Source organism: Protomyctophum bolini, assembly GCF_963924005.1.
Source record: "Protomyctophum bolini genome assembly, contig: SCAFFOLD_145, whole genome shotgun sequence".
In the NCBI taxonomy this organism is placed as follows: domain Eukaryota; kingdom Metazoa; phylum Chordata; class Actinopteri; order Myctophiformes; family Myctophidae; genus Protomyctophum; species Protomyctophum bolini.
This window is the reverse complement of record NW_027666233.1, coordinates 87-18,640: the sequence shown is the minus strand read 5'-3', so window position 1 is coordinate 18,640 and position 18,554 is coordinate 87. Positions and strand designations below refer to the sequence as shown.

The following is an 18,554-nucleotide window of genomic DNA, read 5'->3' as shown; positions in this document are numbered from 1 at the left end:
TGGGATGTGAGTTTCTGGGAGGCCCCTGGAACAACATATTTTGAGATTGGGGTCCAGGGGCCAAATACATATAATTCTGGGGCTCCTTGACCTGAAATAGAAATCGGCCTCAGGTCTAAATGGGTTCAAATAGATAGATCTGCCCAAAATAGCAGATCTACATCCTCTACGGCGCGTCACATTGCACCGCGCCGCAGAGCGTGTAGATCTGCTATTTTTAACAAGTCATCACTGCTTTTTAAAACAACGCAAAGACAATAAACGTAGACCGACCAGGGACAAACACACACATTTCTCTGACAGTTTGACAAAAGGCCTGATAAAAGACAAATAACGGACCACCCAAAAAAATGGCAAGTCACCTCTTTATAAAGGTATACTTCTTTAATCTTTCTTTTTTTCTCTTCTTCTCCTTAAGTGATTCAACCGGACAAAACCGGTTTTTATTCTACTATAAAACAGGCATTTTTTTTTACGTTAAAGTCCACACATATGAACTGAATGGCACTCAAACATTAAGACTATGAAAAGGGACTATATAAAAAAATCAAAATAAAACAGTCAAAAATATTAACAATAATAATGATAATAACAACATACAACGAGACCAGGTGTTTATGAAGGCAAAGCAAAAAAAAAAAAGAGAGAACCAAACAGTATTCTCTGGTCTCTGGTGTGTCGTCCAATCGCTCTCCGCAGCTCGCCCGCTCGCTCGCTCAGTGTTCTGGGAACGAGCTTTTATTTTTTTGCCGCTGGCAGTGTGGGAACAAACAGCTGCCACACGCACTCCTTGTGGACTACAATCCCCATGCAGCCTTCATGAGAAAGAAAACTACAAAAAAAAACAAAAAAAGTGCTGATATGTCTCAGGTGTTCCTCTCTCCCTCCTGGCACGGTGCCGCCCCCGGGGGGGAGATGAGCGGGAATGAGTCGCGAGTCAACTCCCCATGACGCTAAAAAAAACAAAAAACAACTAAACAAAACATCTGTGATTTATGGCCACCATCACACCTGAGTTAAAGAAGAGGTAAAAAGTTTGAATCCGAAGGGAAGGGGGGGGGGGGGGGGGGGGGAGGAGGGGTGGGGGGGAACGAGTAATCAACCAATCCAGCAAGAAGTTCAGATTGTTTTGTTATTTGTCCTAGAATGGCAAAAACAAAACAAAAAAGTTTAATCCAAAAATGGATTGGATACAAGAAGACACCTAAGGTGAACGCGATGAATGACGCAGTCCTCGTATATATGCAGCACAGGAGTCTTTATTCGGTCTCTCCCTTAGGAGAAATATGTCTCTCTAGGAGAGAGAAACAATCTGTCTCTCTCCGAGAGAGAGAGACACAGATTTCTCCTAAGGGAAGACGGAATATAAAGTAAAACTTGAACCTTTGATCAGTCTCGTCGAGAAGAGAAGAGAAGAGGGAGGTTTGTCCAAAAACGGGACAATATTCTCGAAGGAAAACGCACATTTTTTACATTCAATCTTCTGATTGGCGTCACGTTTTTCGCGATTTGACTGATTGTATAGGAGGGAGCCCACGTCCGCCGCGCCCCGTCACACGGTCTGGGGTGACCAACCAGCGATGTGACGTTATTAAGCCCCTCCTCCCCATGATATGGCGCCGTCCGTGCTGGCGCCCGTCCGGGAAAGAAAATGGCTCTCGACGTTAACGACACTTGTGTGTCTCGTCATTGTCCTGTATATACTGTGTATATATATATATATATATGTGTCATAGATTATCGTCTCATACGTTTCATTTCAGTTCTTGTGCAAAAAAACCCTTGGCCTCTGCTTCTCCACGAAAGCTTCACGTCTCGTCACAAAGCGTGGCCGTTTGTTTATCGGGGCAGTACTTTACAAAGTACAGCCCAGACATTCGTGAAGGATGTTTCGTTCTTTGTGCCACCCAGCAAATAACGGCGGACATCAGGCTGGATTATAAAGAAGCAAATGGAACTGGAACTATTCCTAAATATATATATCGGTGACACCCACCCGGTCCTGCTTGCTTTTCTCAATTCCTCCGAGCCGGACAGTTTTATTTATCTTTTTCCTGCACAGGTCCTTTTTTTCCTCCAGAAGTATCATAAAGACGAATAATACAGATCCACATATCGGTAAAATTCCTCTTCATCATCGTTGTCAGAAACATTAGATGATCTGTCTCTTCTTTGGCCCGAAGGTGAAAGCATCATCGTATTACCGGTCAATCAACCCCCAAACTCCCCTTTCTTTATTTCTTTATGGTTTTGCTTCTAACGTTACAGAAGCTGTTGGCAGCGGTATCGATCACCCCCCCCTCCCTCTGGGGGGGTTAGGAGGTTCACCCCCTCCCTCTGGGGTTTAGGGTTTAGGAGGTTCATCGGAGGGTTTGGTCACCCCCTCCCTCTGGGGGAGTTTAGGAGGGTTCGCTGGAGAACGGTTTAATCTGAGCGAGTCAGTCACTCCCAACACAAGGAGACAGAAACCGTCTGTAATAATAATAATAACAACCACAACGAAGAAGAGCCAGGGGATTTAAACATCCTCGTCTTGTGCTTGGAAGGTCGCCTAAAAAACAAAACAAAAAAAAACAAAACACTGGATGTTCCGGATGCTCTCAGCGAGGAACTCTGCCAAGCCCCCCCTCCCTTCACCCCCCCTCCCCTCCACACCGTCCATCCCATCCTATATTATATTTAAAAAGTGGGTCATGGTGGGTTGCCTGTCTGTTGTTGCATCCGTGCGTCGAGTGTTACTGTAGTACAGTAAGTATAGTCCGTGGCTCTGTCCCGTTTTCAACCAGAGTTAGAGTTTAGTTTGTGTTGTTCTCTGAAGGAGGGAAGGAAGGGTCGACTCCACTCCACTCTGTCCCGTTTTCAACCAGAGTTAGAGTTTAGTTTGTGTTGTTCTCTGAAGGAGGGAAGGAAGGGTCGACTCCACTCCACTCTGTCCCGTTTTCAACCAGAGTTAGAGTTTAGTTTGTGTTGTTCTCTGAAGGAGGGAAGGAAGGGTCGACTCCACTCCACTCTGTCCCGTTTTCAACCAGAGTTAGAGTTTAGTTTGTTTTGTTCTCTGAAGGAGGGAAGGAAGGGTCGACTCCACTCCACTCTGTCCCGTTTTCAACCAGAGTTATCGTTTAGTTTGTGTTGTTCTCTGAAGGAGGGAAGGAAGGGTCCACTCCACTCCACTCTGTCCCGTTTTCAACCAGAGTTAGAGTTTAGTTTGTTTTGTTCTCTGAAGGAGGGAAGGAAGGGTCGACTCCACTCCACTCTGTCCCGTTTTAAACCAGAGTTAGAGTTTAGTTTGTGTTGTTCTCTGAAGGAAGGGTCGACTCCACTCCACTCCACTGGACCCCAGCCAGGTTGTGTGTTTTAAAACGGGCATGGGTGGTGCCAGCCAGCCAGGTTGTGTGTGTTGCGCCAGCCTGGAGGGTTTGGTGTTTTTTAGAAGGGCATAGCGGTGCTGCCACCAACAACACCACCACCACCTCCACCTCTGTTGCTGCTGCCCGTGGTCAGGCTGTGGGCGCTGGTCAGGATCTTCCTCTGGTGCCCGGCCAGGGTGATGCCAACGTGCAGCAGGTCCCTGAGAGAGAGAGAGAGAGAGAGAGAGAGAGAGAGAGAGAGAGAGAGAGAGAGAGAGCGCATACAACAACTATTAGCCCATTTTGGCCTGACGTAGAAAAAAAGAAAAAGAAATAGACCTACAAGCTCGTAGCGCGGCACTCAGTAAGGGTAAGTGCTATCCCTGAAGCGACATGTTGAGCTCTGGATACTTCTATATCTCCTGCCTGATGGGAGGAGATTGAAGAGGTGATGTGCAGGATGGGAGTTGTCTGCAATGATTTTATTTGCCTTCCTAATTATTCTGGTGGAGTGAGGAAAGTGTAGGGAGGCTACATCCTATGTTTTTTGATGCGCGACGTACAGCGTACTACTCTTTCCAGCTTTGATTTGTCTTGAGAGGTTGTGTGACCAAACCAGACAAGTGCATGGAGAAGGTTAGAACACTTTCAATAGTGGCCCTGTTATAGAAGTGAGTCATGGCTGCTTGGCTGACTTTGAACTTCTTAAGCTGCCGCAGGAAATAGAGACGCTGGTTCATAACTATATCATTTAGCTGGGGTTACAGTAGATAAGATAACGTACTCGGTGGTGAGCTGAGTACTATATCATTTAGCTGGGGTTACAGTAGATAAGATAACGTACTCGGTGGTGAGCTGCGCCAGCTGCTCCACGGAGCTGAACCCGGCCTGGAGGAAGTTCTCCTCGTAGCGTTCCATCTTGATGGCCCTCAGCCACTCCCCCAGAGAGGAGCACGTGGAGAGGGACAGGGGCGCACGCTGGTCCAAGAGGGGATAGGACGGCCTGGAGGAGAGGAGAGGAGAGGAGAGGAGAGGAGAGGAGAGGAGAGGAGAGGAGAGGGAAAACACAGTGTCAACACAAAATACACACAGTGTCATTCACTCACTCACTCACAAACACACTAACACACGCACACACACACACACACACACACACACACACACAGCCTGCCTGCCGGTGGCATTCCTGTGTACAAGGAGACTGTGGACGCTAAGTGTGAGTGATTGACAAGGTCAAAACCCAGGGAATGTCTTTATGCTGGCTCACATGTCAGAGCTGTGCAGACGACAGGCTGTCGACCAAAAAAAGGGAAGTTTGTTCAGTTTTGTCACTGCAGTGACTGATCATACACTCCTCCCAACCCCAAAATAAAACCATACTTCTTCAGAGTTAGTGTCGAAGTGTCTTTGAGCAACACTCTGAACCCCTATTTTGCTCCCAATGTGCAGGTTGGTTGGTTGGTGCCTTGCATGGTTTCCTCCGCCGTCGGTGTGTGAATGGGTGAATGTAAATTAATGGGTGAATGTAAATGCACAATCTACTGTATGTAAAGTGCTTTGGATAAAAGCACCATATACATAAATGCACTATTTACCATTTACTGTCAATCACACAAAACAACAGACAGAATAATCGTTGAGACAGTAATAATAAGTTAATCGCAGCCCGAGGCAAGAAGACAAAAACGCAACGTCACCGAAAACACAGACTAACCCCCCCCCACCCCCCACCCCCCACCCCTAAACCCTAATAATCAATTAACTACAGCCCTAGGGCCAAAGACAAAAACGCAACTCCACCAAACACACACACACAGACATATTATTCATCCCCCCCCGCCCGCCCCCCCACCGACCCACCAACCCACCCCCTGGAGTGACATTCCTGTTCTACAATGATTGACAGTCTCAGAAACAAGGGAATGTCTTTATGCTGCTATACTGGAAGCCAGTGGTCAGCAGGGCTGAGGGGGAAACCGCCCCCCGGCGAGGGGTCTCTGTCGCCTCCCTGGCGAGAGGGGGGGGGGGCTGTCACCTCAGCGCAGGGGGGGGGACGGGGGGGGTCCCGTCAGGGGCAGACAGAGCTGCTATGCCTCACCAGGAGGGGCTAATGGAACCAACGTCTCCCTTACGGACTGACGCGGGAGCCTCCGAGGGGCATTTATTTTCCCGCTCGGCCCGAGCTGTCGAGTTAATCCATTTTTAGACGGGATATACTGTAACCCCTTTTGGTCTTTGGTGGGCATTATGTTATGCTTTGGCTGTTGAAAAAATAGCAGATCTACAAGCTCGTAGCGTGGCACAGAGTGCCGCGATATGAGCTTGTAGGTGTGCTATTTTTTTTGTTGAAAAATCTTGAAAATGTCTTTGAATATATTCTTTCAGAGCGAACGTTTTTAACTCAAATCTTTGCTTCTAAGGGGGGCTCGGGGGGGTCCCTGGAACTACATATTTTCAGATGGGGGTCGGCGGTCAAATACATATAATCTTGGGGGTCCTTGACATGAAAATGTTTGAGAACCACTGACACATAGAAACATAGGGATTTTCAGAAAACTGTCAGGATTTAGAAGACATTTCTAGAGTCATCCTGCTTCAATATTTCAGTGGTTTGGGGGTGATAGCCGTCTCCACAAAGCTCCTCTATAAATGATCACTCTGGCCTACAGGAGTGGAGATACTTCAGCGGTTTAGAGGTTGGTTAACCTTTTCCCACACAATCTCCTCCGATAGTGGAGGTTATTTCAATATTTAGCGGTTTTAGGGTGATAGCCTTTTCCACAAAGACACTCCTGGGAACGTCGCGGGAAAGTACAGAAAGTTCAACAACGAGGCTGAAAGTTAGACTACCGTTCATTTGACCTGAGATCAGATTCTAAAAATGTCTTCTACATCCTGACAGTTTTCATTCTGACCCGAGATCAGATTCAAAAAATGTCTTCTACATCCTGACAGTTTTCATTCTGACCTGAGATCAGATTAAAAAAATGTCTTCTACATCCTGACAGTTTTCTGAAAAAGCTGTGTTTCTATATCAGTCGTTCTTCGATTTTTCAAAAATAGCAAGACCTACAAGCTCGTAGCTTGTAGATCTGCTATTTTTCAATAGCTAAAGCACGACATAATGCTAACACCAAAAGGGGTTCCTGCCAAAATTATTATTAATGCTTCATTTATAATCCATGGTACGCCCCGTGGTGTGCGGCGAAAAACACCCCGATCTACAAGCTCACGGCACTAAATAGATAAGAGGCTATTTTCACCACACGACAGCAAAACGTACCACACAGTATAAATCATGCTTTTGTGTTTTTCGGGCCCCATGCCCATATAAAATAATGAGCTTGTTCACTTCTTATTCCTATTCTTCTCATATTCAAGATGCAAGATAAGAAAAAAAAGAGCCATTAGTGAACCTGGAACTAATGGCACACATTTGCATATGCGACTCTATTATTTGGTCTAATTTGCATTTGCATCTTTGCAGTTTTGTCTTCTGACAGAGTGTGTCTCAACCTTTTTATTTAACTCTGAGTGTACTCTGGGGGAGCCCACAGGGATCGAACTTCTACCCCTGAGCCACTGTCCTCTTTGTGTCTGTCGTTCTGTGTGAATGTGTATAACTTATCCACTTCTTGGCCAGTTCATTCTTTTAAAAAGAGACCTATACGTCTCAATGTCTTTACTGGTTAAATAGAGATTTGTATGTCGTCTCTGTCGCGTGGAAAGTAAACCTCATTATGTCCAAAACTGTTACTTTTCACGACACAAATTCAAAAACGTCAAAAGTAGCAGATGTACAAGCTCAAAGCGTGTCGCCATGTTTTGCACTTGTGGATCTGCTACTTCGCTCCTATTGTTGTCTTATAAGAGACATGTTGCAGGGCGCCACACTCACCCAGCTCCCTCCTGGGCCACTATCTTCAGCGAGGCGGGGTTCCGGATCAGCTTGTCCAGCGCGCTGACGATGTCGGCGAAGCGCGGGCGCGCCGAGCGCTCCTTCTGCCAGCAGTCCAGCATCAGCTGGTGGAGGTGGGTGGGGCAGTCCGGAGGGGGGGGCAGCCGGTAGTCCTGCTCGATGGCGTTGATCACCTGATGATGATGATGACGGCCCGTACACAACATGATTAGTACTGAGCCAAAAGGTACAATCCACACTATCTTCAAAATGGCATGAAAAAACAAGCATGACGCAGTCATAACTTCCAGGTGTATGCAGCACATCTACAGCAGTGGTGGCTGTACCAAAAACCAAAAACGTTAGAGCCCTCAACAAACTTAGGCCCTCATTTATCAATCCAGTGTAAAATCTGCCACAGATTCGAGTGCAGGTTTCGTAGTACACCCACGTCGCCACGGCATTTATAAAGTGATCGCAAACAGCTGATCCTTCCTTAATTTCGTTCCGACGTTAATAAATGTGACGGCTGAAATCTATCTGGCACGCCCTATGGAATGAAGCCCCGTTTTTCATCATTTTTGAGGATTTGAATTTTTTTTCGAAATGACAAAAACGATGGGTTATAGCCCATGTTTTTGAAATTTTGAAAAAAAAAGTTGGCCTCGTTTCTCATCATTTTGGACCATGGGCTATAGCCCATATCGTACGGCATACTATAGCGCGCCGCTTTTCATCATTTTTGAGGATTTGAAAAAAATGACGAAATGACAAAAACGATGGGTTATAGCCCATGTTTTTGAAATTTTGAAAAAAAAAGTTAGCCTCGTTTCTCATCATTTTGGACCATGGGCTATAGCCCATATCGTACGGCATACTATAGCGCGCCGTTTTTCATCATTTTTGAGGATTTGAAAAAAATGACGAAATGACAAAAACGATGGGTTATAGCCCATGTTTTTTGAAATTTTGAAAAAAAAAGTTAGCCTCGTTTTTTATGATTTTGGACCATGGGCTATAGCCCATATCGTACGGCATACTATAGCGCGCCGTTTTTCATCATTTTGGAGGATTTGAAAAAAATTACGAAATGACAAAAACGATGGGTTATAGCCCATGTTTTTTGAAATTTTGAAAAAAAAAGTTAGCCTCGTTTCTCATCATTTTGGACCATGGGCTATAGCCCATATCGTACGGCATACTATAGCGCGCCGTTTTTCATCATTTTTGAGGATTTGAAAAAATGACAAAATTACAAAAACGATGGGTTATAGCCCATGTTTTTTGAAATTTTGAAAAAAAAAGTTAGCCTCGTTTCTCATCATTTTGGACCGTGGGCTATAGCCCATATCGTACGGCATACTATAGCGCGCCGTTTTTCATCATTTTTGAGGATTTGAAAAAAATGGCAAAATGACAAAAACGATGGGTTATAGCTAGTGGTGTCAAAATATATCGATATGAATCGATAATCGATTTTAACATTAACGATGCGACTACATCGATGCACGTGTGTCTGGATCGGTCAAAATAGCGTCTGCATCGGACGTTGGTTCGATCCTAAAGCTGCGAATCGATATAATTCAACTAACTGCGGGAAAAACACAGATGTACAAGCCCAAAGCGCCGTGCATTGCGACGGGTAGATAGCTTGTAGATCTGCTACTTCCAGCGCAGGACGGGCGCATGCTTATGATGACGCTCTATATGCATCAGCAGCCAGCAACAACAGACGAGCACTATAGCAGCATCAACCACTCGTTGTCAGACGGAATACACACGCAGATACGAGTCACGACACAGCATTATTGCACATCTGTGCTTTGCCTTTCATCCACGCTTCTATAGCCTTTTACATTTCATTTCCCATCCACGGGCACAAGCAACGTGATATCAACAGCTTCCACCCGATCTGGATGGTCGTGTTGTTTCTGACGAGGGTAGCAACAGTTAGCATGGGAGCTAACATTAGTTTAACTCTGGTCCATATCGTTAGAAGGAGTCCTCCTTAATAACTCTATGGTCCATTCGTTCCCTAACCCTCACACTCGATGCTGCGTTTACACGGGCAGACACAAAGACGAATGGGAATATAATTTGGAGCAGGCCGAGCAGCTACTGTACACGTCTGTTTGCATCGACAGTATGACTGTATCGTTGCGTCTGGTTTCACTGTCCACAACAGGCAGACCTGTGAAAACAATGCACTTCCCAAAACTCAGAGATATGCCACCACCTATAAATTCAAACCCAGAATGTCTTTCCCCAGCTATCTCATTCCACTTTCATTTATTTTATTCCATAGTCTTAGTTTTTCTCTTATAAAGTTGTTTTTATTAGTTTTCTAATGTTCCCCTTGAAAAGCGTCAAAGTACTCAGAGAAGCATTATATAAATAATAATATTATCACTATTATTATTACTACTTTTTTAATTGCCTATTCATTCATTGATTCACTCGTATCCAAATCCATTTGAAAAAAAAAGCTCACTGATCAGGTCAAATAGGCCTATTGCTATGCGATTAAAATGTGATTAATTGAGATTAATTAATCACAAATCCTCCAATGAATTAGATGTTTTTTTTAAGTCCCAACCCTATTCTTTATAGATCTAGCTTCAAATTAAAAATCTAAAAAAGGTTAAATGTGTCAGATCGCACCGTATCGTATCGCATCGAATCGCCTCAAATTCCTCAAAATCGAAATCGCATCGAATTCCACCGAATCGAATCGAATTCGAATCGTGCTGTGTATAAATGTATCGTCTCTGAATCGCATCGTAGCCCATGCATATCGATACGTATCGAATCGTCTTGTAAAGGAGAGATGCACACCCCTAGTTATAGCCCATGTTTTTTGAAATTTTGGGGAAAAAAAAAAAAAATGTTTTAATTTAATATACAACAAGATATATTAGTGAACGAAAACCTGAACCTGTGAACCATGAATTAAATAACAAATAGGCACACACACGCTGCCGTTTTGCATGCTCCTCCTGTCCTGTCCTGTCTGTCTGTGTCTCTCCATCACTGTGGTCCGTCCGTGACCAACTGACCATGCACGTTCGACAGTCTATTTAGATTGCCTCGCAGTCGCTAGTCGCTGTCAACTGTCAATATATGAATGTGCAGCGGCCAAAACCGTAGCCTCATGTGGCTGCATGGTGGTGGTGGTGGTGGTGGTGGGCTGGCTGGGTAGCCTATACTATCTCCGATGCTGTTCCCACTTGCGCTGGCACATTCGAGCGACGCGCCGGGTTTATTAAACGAGGAGGAGATTGCACATACAGTACCGTAACTCCCGAAAGACATCGGCCTGCTGTAGATTAGGCTACAGTATAGGCTACCCACGTTAATTGGGACTCTCCGTCATGGAAATATTTCAGCACAGACAGCCCAAATCCTCGCGTGTATGCGCTCATGCAAAACTCTGTTTAAATGGCTTAAGCATCTAAACTTGCAACATTGTTTTTAATAGCGCGATTTTATCTCCTACTAATGTCATATGACACAAAGACACATCGTTGATGTATTCCTTTACTTTTTTCTTTTTTACATGTAGCCCATATACATACAGTTTTATATATACATTTTAGGAGTGAATACATATATGTTTAGATGCCTGTGGCAGCCTCTCAGCTGGTCAAACAATGCTGCTCCGCTGTTCTATGACAGAAAAACAGCCGAGGACAAAGCGTACGACAGCTCCCGACCAGACGTGACTTTTTGTCCTACTCAAGTTCAATTTCAAGCTTTGGTGGAAATGGTAAATGCCGAAAATGTCGGATATTTTGGCGTACGCACGGTTGATAAATGAGGGCCATAAACTATAGCAAAAGGTTATTTTTCCCGTAGGATTTCATAAAACCTGACAAAATGAAAATGTCAAAAATCTAGATAATAAAGCGATTATAGACTTAAAAAGTATAAAGAGCTAAGATTACATAACCAACGCACACTGCTGGCTGAATGATGACTCATGACTCATGTTTTAGCCCACTTTCCCCCCCGAGAGAGAAATTGCTAAAATAAATAAATGAACACAGTATTGCTCAATTTCCAGCTGTCAGCGCATGGAAAGGCTGACCTTTAACAAAGAGCTCCCAACGAACTAACGACCGCACGCACAGACAACAAGACATAGTATAAACGTATAAACATGCCCCAGTAAGGCCTATAGACGTCCAGGGAAACTCCCCCCTGTCAGGTGTAAAGGAGCAACTTGGACACTCAGGCATGAAGGAAGCATGAGTTCAAGTCCGTTGCTCTCCCCTTGTCCCCCATATATGGGGGACTAGGTTGCTCTCCCCTTGTCCCCCATATATGGGGACTAGGTTGCTCTCCCCTTGTCCCCCATATATGGGGACTAGGTTGCTCTCCCCTTGTCCCCCATATATGGGGACTAGGTTGGTGGAGGGTGTGTAGAGCCCAGGATCACATTAGATGATTGACACAGGGGTGAAAAAATGCGTTACAAAATCGTGGGATAAAAAATATTAAAAAAAAACTCACGTCCTGGTTGCTCATGTCCCAGTACGGCCGCTCTCCGAACGACATCACCTCCCACATCACGATGCCGTAGCTCCAGGCGTCCGACGCAGACGTGAACTTCCTGAAGGCGATGGCCTCGGGCGCCGTCCAGCGGATAGGGATCTTACCTCCCTGGATGGGACACGACAGGGTGGCGAACGGTTAAAAACAAAACCACATACTGTAAGAAGAGATGCATGGGGTTCTTAAAATACCTGGACATTTGGATGGTTGAACACTGACCTGAGATCAGATTCTAAAAAATGTCTTCTACATCCTGACAGTTTTCTATGTTTCTATGTCAGTCGTTCTTCAAATAGCAGACCTACAAGCTCGTAGCGCGCCACTCGGTGGCGCGCTATGAGCTTGTAGGTCTGCTATTTTTCAATAGCTAAAGCATAACATAATGCTAACACCAAAAGGGGGTCCCGCCCACAATGGGTTAATCACTTTATTATGCATATTTTATACGTTGGCTATTTAAAACAATAGATATACAAGCTCACATTGTGTCACGTGTTCTGCTCAGTTATTGGGAAGAATGAACAGTTATTAACACCAGAGTAAAGGCCAAAACAGAAAGGCTACTTTCTGTAGCTCCGATTCGGAGAGTCAGGCCACATGGAGATGCACTCGTTCAGAGGAAAGGTTCAGAGACCGACCATCAGAAGTTCAGAATGACATCAATTTGTCGTTATATCACCTCTATTTCTGAAGACAAATTGGATGTCGCCAAGAGCATGTAGGGCCTCTATACTGGACTTTAATCAGAGCTTGTATATTGGCTATTTTCTGGGTCACAAATAAATAATGGATCATTTCAGGAGTAAAACCTTCAAAATGTCTTCTAAATCTATAGTCAACCAGGCAGGCCTGCAGGCTAATACGAGGAAATGACAGAGAGTTTACTAATATTAGGTGTTTGTTGCAATATTTTATGATACATTTCTATATATATTGTATTATTTTGAGTGATATAATGTCTACTGTGCATGTGAAATTGACCAGTGACGTCAGAGAAAAGCGAAAGTGAGTTCAGAGTTGAGAGTTTTTGACCGTAAACTTCGTAAACTTCCCAACTGTAAACTTAGTAAAGCAATCGTGTTTGTATTATTTTACTTTGGTGTTGTCAAGCCAGCTAATTATTTTCAAGTGGATCCTTTTTGAGAGAAGCTCAGGAGGAATTCCGTTTGTGGATGGAAATAAGGGATTGATTGAAGTGGAGAATTATTCAACGACACGAGTCAATACTAAAAGTTCTGCTTGGATATTACTGTGACTAGTGAAATAGCCATTATAGACACTAAAGAACGACAGATTGTTTACGTTCTGGCACAGGCGGGGGGTGGTGAATACTGAATAGAATAGGTTAATAGTTCAGATTCCCTACCAGGGAGCTGGTGTAGGTTCCTGGTATTAATATGGTTAACACATTTAGTACAGGAAGTGCATCAAAATAGAAGCTCCGGGGTGCCAGAGTAGTCGCCAGAGTAGTGATCGCTTTTACTCTGAAAGCCATGAACCGGAAACACTTTCTTAAAAAAGTTGACTGACAAAGTGACCTCACTGGATGAGGACTGGATGAGGAGATACGAGTCATTCTTTCCGCCGCGCTAACATGGGAGTCAATGACAAGCTAATAGTTGCACAGAGCGTTAGCATACGGCAAGCGAAAAGCGAAATGCCAAAAAAAAAAATAGGAATAATTCTGAATATTCTTATCTCGCCCCGTGTCGTTTGGACGTCGCTAGGACGTCCACAGACGTCGAAGGCACCTCTCGGTTCGAATCCTTATGACGTTTCCAGACGTATTTTGTACAGAATGTGTTAATAGTTCAGATCCCTACCAGGGAGCTGGTGTAGGTGTATTAATGGTTCAGATCCCTACCAGGGAGCTGGTGTAGGTGTATTAATGGTTCAGATCCCTACCAGGGAGCTGGTGTAGGTGTATTAATGGTTCAGATCCCTACCAGGGAGCTGGTGTAGGTGTATTAATGGTTCAGATCCCTACCAGGGAGCTGGTGTAGGTGTATTAATGGTCCAGATCCCTACCAGGGAGCTGGTGTAGGTGTATTAATGGTCCAGATCCCTACCAGGGAGCTGGTGTAGGTGTATTAATGGTTCAGATCCCTACCAGGGAGCTGGTGTAGGTGTATTAACTCATCGAATGCGCAAAGCGTTTTTAAACGTTTTATTATAGCCAAGCGCAAGAAGCGCATAACGTTTTTATACGTTTTATGGGCCAAAAAACGTTTTTTTATTGATTACTATTGTTCAACTATATTTGCGCCCGGACAACTCATAATGTAACACCGATCGGCTCTAAAAAGAGTTAAAACCCCCCCCTGCTGAAAAGAGGTGTTGGTCTGAGAAGCGTCTGGCACCGCCTATTGGTTGGTCTATGCGAGGACGTACGACGTAATGGATACGGCCGTCCGGCATAGACCAACGCAGATGTCAGGGGATCTAAAATGGATGGGACAATGCTCTTGTTTGTGTGAATACACTCGATTCCCCCTCCCCTCCTGTTTCTACATGGTTTCTCCCGAGGGAGAATGGTGGGGGGGGGGGTCTCTTCCTCTTGGATCGCATTGGCAGTTCCCCCCCCACTCCCGAGTCCCCACTGCTTTCAACTGCAAGGCTTGCGCTCTCATTCTCGGAACAAGATACAACGCGATTTGCTCTCTGCCCGTATATAAACCTGCAACGATCGGCATTTGATTTCATAACGTAACGTTTGCCAGACACATGTGGAGTTAGTCATGGACAGATTGCACATCATTATCGAGGGCCCGCCATGATACGTTGGTCGCTGATCGCAAGCCGTACTGCTGCTGCTGCTGCGCTGCTCGCAATCCAACCATCCAATCCATCCCCCTTTCTCGTTACAACAGGCTATTATAAACTCACCGTCGAGCAGCCTGCCCTGCACCTAATGTGATAAAATGAACGGCAGGACAAAATCGGATCGATTATTATCTGTCTATCAGCAACATACGGGTGTTTGTCTTGCAACGACAGGTGGTGCTTTCTCGTTTTTTTTCTTCCAAATACGTTGACGTGCTGCTTCTGCTGCCGCATCCATCTCGTTGAGTCGTTGTTTTTCTTGTTTTTTTTCCCAAACATGTCCAGACACAATCCGATCCAGTCTCGCGTCTCACCTTATAGATACGCGAGACTGGATCGATGAGGTTAGTGGTATGTCTGGACATGTTTGGAGCGGCACACGACAATCGACAATAATGTTGATTATGCAAGATAATTTCCTCAAAGCCTAGTTGCCCCCCCCCCCCCCCCCCGTTACTGCGATTGTTTGTAGCTCGAATCACAGAATGAGTTCAATGAGCGTAGGGAGAGGGCACATATGGGGCTACGATTGAAGAAAGTTTCCAAGTCCGTTTTATGATCAGATAATGTGCATCAAGACTCTCTGCTTTCATAAGAAAAAAACTAATACTGTAATTGCGAATGCAATGAGCACTTACTATGAGACCTAGCAGATCACGTCTGTCTGTCTGTCTGTCTGTCTGTGTGTGTGTGTGTGTGTGTGTGTGTGTCTGTCTGTCCCGCTTACTGTATATGTGGACCTGGCCCTTTTGTGCCCATATATGGAGCTGAGTGATTTGTGAGTCATGGTGACATGAGTGTGATGGCGTGGTCCTGCTTTGGGGACTCCTTATATGGTTATGGCTGAGTCATGGTGACATGAGTGTGATGGCGTCTTTTGTGACCATATATGGAGCTGGCGTGGTCCAAGCACTAACTATGACACCCTGCAGATCATGTCTGTAATTTATTCTAATTGTTATTGCAATTTACGATCTGCGTTCGCCTTCCGCGTTCGCGCGTCTTACTCGTAATAATAAAAATCACACCCCTGTGAAGTGAGCAGTGCAATGTTGTGAAGTGAGCAGTGCAACATTGCACTGCTCACTTCACTGGGGTGTGATTTCTATTATTATTACAGTATTAGTATTTTTCTTATGAAAGCAGAGAGTATTCTGTTTCATACGGTATATAGTATGTACATGTCGCTATAGGCCTTATTTTGTGAATATTTAGTTGTTAGGTCCATGCTCTCTAAAATTATCTTTTTCAGAGAACTTTAGAGATGGCATGGGCCTGAATAACTATTATTCACAAAATAAGGCCTATAGCGACATGTACATACTATATACCGTATGAAACAGTCGACTCTCTGCTTTCATAAGAAAAATACTAATACTGTAATAATAATAAAAATCACACCCCTGTGAAGTGAGCAGTGCAATTGCACTGCTCACTTCACAGGGGTGTGATTTTTCTGGGTGGTATTTTTCTTATGAAAGCAGAGAGTCTACTGTTTCATACGGTATATAGTATGTACATGTCGCTATAGGCCTTATTTTGTGAATAATAGTTCTTCGGGTCCATGCCTTCTCTAAAGTTCTCTGGTGGGCGCAAGCTGCATTCAATAGCCAATTAGTGACAAACTGTATATGTGTACAATGTGTACTGTTTTCCTCCTAAAAGTAGACATTCAGGGCTTTCATTCGGTATATGGTTTGTATAGGATATTATTTGTGCTCAATTTTATATCGGTCTTTTGAACAAAAAAAACTGAACTGAAATGTCTGTCAACTTCAGGCCTCCATATCTCTGTTGTTTTTTTTCACAAGCAGCGTGCAGGCAAAAGCAGGTGTTAGAAAAAGGTCAATATCTCCAGAATGGAAGATGGTAGAATCATATTTTTTTTTTAAATTGAAGTGGACAAGTTGGGCTTTCTTTTTATTTATGCGATTGTGATTCTCGCTATAAGAGGCCCCTCGCTGTGGGCCCCCCAAAAAGCTCAAAAAGCCCATGTTAAGCCTTCAGCACCAGTAAGCCAGGGTCCGCTAGAACCTGTAGCAGTCTATGTGTTAATGGTCCAGATCCCTACCAGGGAGCTGGTGTAGGTGTATTAATGGTTCAGATCCCTACCAGGGAGCTGGTGTAGGTGTATTAATGGTTCAGATCTCTACCAGGGAGCTGGTGTAGGTGTATTAATGGTTCAGATCCCTACCAGGGAGCTGGTGTAGGTGTATTAATGGTTCAGATCCCTACCAGGGAGCTGGTGTAGGTGTATTAATGGTTCACATCCCTACCAGGGAGCTGGTGTAGGTGTATTAATGGTTCAGATCCCTACCAGGGAGCTGGTGTAGGTGTATTAATGGTTCACATCCCTACCAGGGAGCTGGTGTAGGTGTATTAATGGTTCACATCCCTACCAGGGAGCTGGTGTAGGTGTATTAATGGTTCAGATCCCTACCAGGGAGCTGGTGTAGGTGTATTAATGGTTCAGATCCCTACCAGGGAGCTGGTGTAGGTGTATTAATGGTTCAGATCCCTACCAGGGAGCTGGTGTAGGTGTATTAATGGTTCAGATCCCTACCAGGGAGCTGGTGTAGGTGCATTAATGGTTCAGATCCCTACCAGGGAGCTGGTGTAGGTGTATATTAATGGTTCAGATCCCTACCAGGGAGCTGGTGTAGGTGTATTAAGGGTTCAGATCCCTACCAGGGAGCTGGTGTAGGTGTATTAATGGTTCAGATCCCTACCAGGGAGCTGGTGTAGGTGTATTAAGGGTTCAGATCCCTACCAGGGAGCTGGTGTAGGTGTATTAATGGTTCAGATCCCTACCAGGGAGCTGGTGTAGGTGTATTAATGGTTCAGATCCCTACCAGGGAGCTGGTGTAGGTGTATTAATGGTTCAGATCCCTACCAGGGAGCTGGTGTAGGTGTATTAATGGTTCAGATCCCTACCAGGGAGCTGGTGTAGGTGTATTAATGGTTCAGATCCCTACCAGGGAGCTGGTGTAGGTGTATTAATGGTTCAGATCCCTACCAGGGAGCTGGTGTAGGTGGGGTCGGAGGAGTTCTCCTGCAGGAACCTGGACAGGCCGAAGTCGGACACCTTGCACACCAGGTTGCTGTTGATAAGGATGTTGCGCGCCGCCAGGTCCCGGTGCACGTAGCTCATCTCAGACAGGTACTTCATGCCCGAGGCGATGCCGCGCAGCATGCCCACCAGCTGGATGGGGGTGAACTGGCTGTCGTTGAGCTGGGGGGAGAGAGAGAGAGAGAGAGAGAGAGAGAGAGAGGGGGAGAGAGTTTATTATTATTGTTTATTGATGCACCTTCCTTTTCCTTCTGCCTGTTTATTCTGTATACTACAGTACCTTTTAATAACCCATTTTAACCTGAGATCAGATTCTAAAAATGTCTTCTGCATCCTGACAGTTTTCTGAAAAAGCTATGTTTCTATGTCAGTCGTTCTTCGATTTTTCAAAAATAGCAGACCTACAAGCTCGTAGAGCGCCACTCGGTGGCGCGCTATGAGCTTGTAGATCTGCTATTTTTCAATAGCTAAAGCATAATGTAATGCTAACACCAAAAGGTGTTCCGTCTAAAATGGGTTAACTGCTGTGCCACCTCTATCTATCTATCTATCTATCTATCTACAATACGACAAATATGAAGACACCAGAGAATCATTCTTCCCTACATTTAAAGAGAAATATGAATAATTTGAATCCACCATTATTAATAACTCATCACTTCAATATGTTCTGGGAGAACAGCTCCAAATGCACATTCTTTGGCAGCACAATACGTGTGGAGTTGTCATCAACTATTATATGAGGGACAGGGACAGCCAGTGGACAGAAGAGACAGGTGTCTGAACAACAACAGGGTCATTAAGTTGCTGTTATGTTTCCGTTTGTTCATTTCTTTTCATTCATTGTTACTGTATTGCTTTT

At 44.7% G+C, this 18,554-nt stretch overlaps 1 protein-coding gene across 1 annotated transcript; it reads right to left on the bottom strand.

Moving 5' to 3' along the window:
• Positions 1 to 2,702: 2,702 nt before the first annotated feature.
• LOC308312030 (ephrin type-B receptor 4a-like) lies at positions 2,703 to 17,854 on the bottom strand (the record flags this gene model as incomplete). Its single annotated transcript, XM_080794436.1, has 5 exons — positions 2,703 to 3,568; positions 4,192 to 4,350; positions 7,246 to 7,439; positions 11,758 to 11,907; positions 17,639 to 17,854. Coding segments are annotated over 5 exons (861 nt in total), but the record flags the coding sequence as incomplete, so codon positions are not given.
• Between the last annotated feature and the right edge of the window lie 700 nt (positions 17,855 to 18,554).